The sequence below is a fragment of the Dendrobium catenatum genome, unplaced genomic scaffold (genome assembly GCF_001605985.2).
Source record: "Dendrobium catenatum unplaced genomic scaffold, ASM160598v2 fragScaff_scaffold_178, whole genome shotgun sequence".
Classification (NCBI taxonomy): Eukaryota; Viridiplantae; Streptophyta; class Magnoliopsida; order Asparagales; family Orchidaceae; genus Dendrobium; species Dendrobium catenatum.
Genome location: NW_021318640.1, coordinates 607,480 through 613,479, shown reverse-complemented (window position 1 = coordinate 613,479; position 6,000 = coordinate 607,480). Strand labels below are relative to the sequence as shown.

Genomic DNA, 6,000 nt, shown 5'->3' with positions numbered 1-6,000 from the left:
ACAATAGGATGGATTTCAAAGCTCTTGAGCTTATATTGAAATATCATATATGATGTCGAACTGCACTAATCTCAACACAAATATATAATTTTGAAGTTCATTATGTGTTATACATATTATGACTATATGTTATACATGAGCTTGGTTGATCTCATGTTTTACACACAAAAAAAAACTTTGATGGCTTTTATATGTTGGGCCAATTTTGCATTAGGGTTTATAAAATTTTTTAGTAATTAAATTTTCATAAATTATATCAAAATAATATTTTTGTGTATTAATTATTAAAATATCAGATTTATATATTTTAAAATTTATTGTATAATTTAATATAATAAAAAAATCTATAGCAAATAAATAAAATCTTACAAATTAAAGTTTTGTTTGAAACTTTGAATGACCATTTTATTGCTGCTTAAAATAATTTTTTTAGTATAAAAATTAAAATTTTTTACTAAAAAATTGATTTGAGATGCAATAAAAAAGTTATCCTAAAAAAAATCTTTAAGATTTTATTTGGGACAATATTTTTATTACTTTTTAAAATAATTTTTGAGTAAAAAAAGTTTAATTTTAAAAAAATTAGATTAAAAAATTACTTTTAAGCGCAAATATTTTATAAGATTTACATCAAGTCGTCAAGATCGGAACGGCCCTGCGTGCCACGGCAGTAGAGCCATCGACAAAACGCAACCTAACCGTCCATCCATAGAAATTGGCATTTTTTTCTTTATATGCCACAAGCGTCGCCGGCGGAAGAGAGCAAATATACTCTGCCTTTCTTACTCCCTCTTCAATGGCACCCTACTTATCATTACTTGGTAAAAGACACGGTAATCATCGTTCTTTGATCTCATCGTCATCCAATCTTGTCTTTTCCTCGTCACCATTTCTATTTTTTTATAAATTCTCACCCTACCCGATATCGTCAGATTGGTCTGAATGTTCCTCTTGGCCGACACGATGGGGTCGTCCTCGGTGGCGTCAGTGACATTGCTATTGATCTCTCTTTTACTCGTGGAGGTTAGGGCAAGTTTCATCCGGTACAATACGAGTGCCGGCATAGTCGAAGGGAAGCTCAATGTTCATCTCGTACCTCACACTCACGATGATGTAGGCTGGTTGAAGACTGTGGATCAGTACTATGTTGGTTCTAACAATAGCATACAGGTTAGTTCTCTTAGTTTTGAATGCTGTTGGGGAGGTGGATTCCTGATATTTTTTTCCGTTTAATGTGTTTATAGGGTGCTTGTGTTGCCAATGTCCTGGACTCTGTGGTCGTTGCGTTGCTTAAAGATCCAAGCAGGAAGTTTGTTTACGTCGAGCAGGTATAAAACAGTTTATTTTATTTTATTTTTTATTTTTAACTTTGTGTTCTTTTTCTACTTGGGATATGTTGAAGTAAGCTTATCGTTACATGTTAGAGGAATATTTAGTGTAAAATCAGCTGCCTGAATCGTCCATTGTTGAGTGATTAAGTCAAGAATCAAAGGAATTGATTGTAAGATCAAAGACTGTAGAATTTGTCTCAGTAAGATCCTTACAGGCTTATTAGTTTTTACTTTTTAGGTTCTTCGGCTCTTTACTCATCTGTTTCACGAACATCTGCATTATAAAACTGGTCTATTAGGCTTACAATTAAACTTGGAAGTAGTCCAAGGCTCTAAAAACCGGACCGGACAATGAACCGGAAGAAGGAGAGTTTCATGGTTCCGGATGACGTAATAAATAATAATATTGTTTAAAAAATAAATAAAATTAATATAATAATATGATGATATTACCTTAAACTTAAACACAAATTCATCCTATCATACATATCAAATATCCAAATTAAAATCGAGTTGTGAGGTTTTAAAATCACATTTAATAAACAATATAATTCATATTTAAATAAAATTATTTAACATATATATTCTTAAATTTAATATCAAATAATTTTAATTTATTTTATATGTTTAGATATAATTATACCCATGGAAAAGTTCAAATTTCATCAAATTACATACAAATTATATCTATAAATTCATCTTATATTATTTAATATTAAAAATATAGGTAAATAAAAAAATATCTAGAATTGAAATAAAATGAAAAAATAAATAGATAAAAATTAAATGTTTATTTGCATTTATTAAATTTTAATAATTATATATATAGAAAATGAGAACTTCTTCTTTGATTTTTTAATCCCACATCACCTAGACAATATATATATATATAGCATTAATTTTTGTCTATATAAAATTTTTGACTCCCTTTTCTAAAGAAAGTACGTGATATGTTGGGCCATGTGCCATGAGATAAAGCATTTTATATGCTTGTTTAGTTAAAATATATAAATTTTAAATGTATTTATAAAGTAAAATATTTAATAAATTTAAGTAAAATATTTAAAAATAAATTTGTTAAATATTTTATTTAATAAAATATTAGTTGAACCGGTTTTTGAAAACCGGCACTGGTTAACCAGTTGAACCGCTGGTTCAATCCAGTTTATGGTTAAAACAGTTTTTATTAAATTTTGGACCGGCCGGTGACCGGTGGTCCGGTTCAACCGGTTGAACTGGCCGGTCCGGTCCGGTTTATAAAGCATTGGGAAATACTCCATTATTAATGTTTTTCTGGTCATTTTCATTCTAAATTTAGAAGGCAAAATAAAAGTCTAAAAATATTCTTATGGATCATAGGCTTTTTTCCAAAGATGGTGGGGCGAACAAAACGAGGCAACGCAAGAAGTGGTAAAAAAGTTGGTTGATTCTGGACAATTGGAGTTCATGTATGGGTGGAATTATTGACCTTCTTTGGAAATATATTTCTTTTTACAAAGGTTTTGCTTCAGTGTGACTTGGATTTCTTCTTTTGTAGAAATGGTGGCTGGTGTATGCACGACGAAGCAGCTGTTCATTACATTGATATGATTGATCAAACTACTCTTGGCCATCGTATGATAAAGAAACAATTTAATAAGATTCCTCGAATTGGTTGGCAGATTGACCCTTTTGGACACTCTGCCGTACAAGGCTACTTACTTGGTGCTGAGGTAATGTGCTTATCTCTTTCCTTTTCACCTACTATTATAAACATGTATTGCCATGCCACGTACAGTCTTGCAAACTTGGATTTAGATGAGCATAACTAAGTGTATAGACAATGATATGAATGTTTTTCCCTAATGCTTTTTTTTTTCATTTCATATTACATACACTTATTCTTATTTTTGTTCTTTTTGTGTGTCTGCTTGATTATTTAGGGTTAGAGGGGAACAGGTACCTGCATTATGTAGAACTTCTTGTTGAATGATGCAGTCTTACATCTGACGTAAAGGCCCCCAAATAATGCTATTATTCTTTGTCTTATTATGTTCAAAATAAACATTCAAAGATCTATTTATAATTCTTAAGATGGAAAATAAAAGGACAAAAAATGGATACTTCTCAATTTTAATCATTCTTCAAGTTTTCAAAAAATCAAAGCTGTCTGAACAGTTTATGCCATTTGTATGGACCTTTCTTGAAGGGTTGAGCATCACCAGCAAGTCATTTTGAATCTCGAAGGGCCCAAATGATATGATGATTCTTTGGTTATGCAAATCAATTAACCGATAAAAGTATGAAAGTGAAGTACTAATAGGACTATGTACAACAAAGTATTTTTATACTAAAAAATCTATATTTGATAGATTTGTTAATTTAATAAACATGAAAAAAAAATGAATTATATGTTTGTATCATGATGTCAATAATTCGAACACTTCACAACTTCCTTAAGAACTCATATGCCTAATCTCCGGTGCCTTCGAACATGTGGGTGTCTCAATAATGAGAGAGATTGCATGCTAGCTTTTAGGGACAATTCTCGCAAAGCCTTTTTGAAAAAGCTATTATTTTCTTTCAAAATTAAATATTTTATATACATTAGTAATTATTCATTTATTAGATTTAAATGAGAATTAGATTCTTAATAGGACATTTTGGAGAAAAAAGATTCATGTAGCCGACCCCACATAGTGAGATAAAGGCTTGATGTTGTTGTTGTTGTTGTAGTAGTAATTATTCATATATATATATATATATATTACTATAAATATTAATATTAAGCTGTTAAATAAATTTAATTCTTTGTGCCTTTAAATAATATGTCATTCATAGTATGCATTTAATTCCATTACAAACAAATCTAATTAATTCTCTCTCTCTCTCTCTCTCTCTCTCTCTCTTTCTATATAAATATATATAGAGGAGATAAGGATCGAAATAGTCTCGTGACTCTTTACGAAGGACCAAAATTGTCCCTGGCTATTTAAAAGTCTTATTTTAGTCCATTGATTTTTTAATTAGGGGCCTAAATGATCCCACAAAAGGACTAATTTTCTCTATATTTAAAGTGTCAGTGGACCAAATTGGTACTTACATTTTAATCGAGGATTATTTTGATCCTTTAGAAAAGGTTGGGGGACCAATTCAATCTTTTTCTCAAATTTATAGTTATCACACTTTATGAATGCACAAATTGTCTCAATGATTTAGGGTTACTTAAAACTAAGCCTATATGATGAAGAGGAAGAGGTCAATTTTTTTCCTAAAATACTAATCCAGTAATATTAATTTTTGATCATTTTATATATTTTTGCTTAAATTTTATATGTAGAAATTGACCTAACAAAAGACCCAACTAAGCGCTGCAAACGAAGCGAGCCGAGCCGAGCAGAAGCTTTTTCATGTTTGAGCTCGTTTATTAATAGCTTGTTTGAGCTCGATTCAAGCTTGGTTCATTTAAAATGGTAGTTGTTCATGTTTAGTTCATGTTCGGTTTATTTCGTGCTTATCGATCTTGAAACAAAGCGGCTTGGCTCATTTAAATTAACGAATGAGGCTTATTGAGCTCTTCACGAATGCGTCGTATCGAGCTATTAATGAACGAGCCTTATTGAGTTGTTCATTAGCTTAACAAGCAAACCTTATTGAGACTACTAACGAACATTTATATTGACCTTGCTAACGAACATATATATCATGATTTTTCGAGCCCATAAACGAGCAAGCTTGTCGAGCTTTCTCTAGCCCATAACGAGTAACTTGTCAAGCTCATAAATGATACTTTTAAAGAACGAGCTTTTTAATGAACACTGAAATCAAACAATCTATCAAACATGAACAAGCATATTTTGATCATGAACAAACTCAATTTATTATGAGATTTAGTCAATATTTATATCAAACATTAATCGAGTTTTCTCATGAGTTTCATATCAACTAAGAATCGAGTTTCTCAACAAGCTTCTTAATGAGCATGTTCATGAGCTTTAACGTGTTGTTCATAAATATAAACGAGCTGAACACATAGTTGTTCAAGCTTGTTTGATTACTTAATCAAAAGATCACGAACGAGCTATAATCGAGCTGAGCCACGAGTAGCTTGTCAAACACTTAGTTCGTTTGCAGCCCTAGGCCCAACCTTTCTTATCTAAGCTTGTGATAAATAGTGGTAGCTTATAGATTATGAAAAATTATATTAGATGGATGATGGGAGTAGCATCAATTAAAGATAACTTTGTGAAAGATAGACTTAGGTTATATGAGCTTATATAGTAATGCGAGAAGCTATCAGGTGAGCAGATAAATTTAATGTGAAATGTTTAGGAAGGGAAAGTGGTAGCCCTAAGCAGGATGGTGGTAACTTGCTTACATAATAACATCTCTTGTAGAGAATGAATGGGGGATGGTGCACATCAAGAGTTCTTATCTATCGAGCTATTTCTTGCTTTAGCTAATAAACCTCATTATTTCGTAACATTGGTGCAAATTCTCAGGAAAGTGCTCTGGCTTGAGCATGCTTAGCTTTGGAATTCCTGATGGAACTTTAACCATTACATTAAATTTCAGCTCAATTTTAAAATTTTTGCCTCATTATACTTGAGGAATCTTACAATCTCCCCCCATTGAGGAATTGATATCATTGTCAATATTCATTAAACATGGCCTATAATCATCCACAAGA

At 31.1% G+C, this 6,000-nt stretch overlaps 1 protein-coding gene across 1 annotated transcript in view; it reads left to right on the top strand.

The window, feature by feature from the left end:
- The first annotated feature begins 645 nt into the window (after positions 1–645).
- Positions 646–6,000, top strand: part of LOC110112175 (alpha-mannosidase) — a 41,024-nt gene continuing 35,669 nt past the window's right edge. The window contains exons 1-5 of the mRNA XM_020844297.2: positions 646–833; positions 933–1,170; positions 1,245–1,328; positions 2,691–2,779; positions 2,869–3,043. Of these exons, the coding sequence (XP_020699956.1) occupies positions 943–1,170; positions 1,245–1,328; positions 2,691–2,779; positions 2,869–3,043 (576 nt within the window). The 5' untranslated portion in view covers positions 646–833; positions 933–942. The remainder of the gene's footprint in view (positions 834–932; positions 1,171–1,244; positions 1,329–2,690; positions 2,780–2,868; positions 3,044–6,000) is intronic.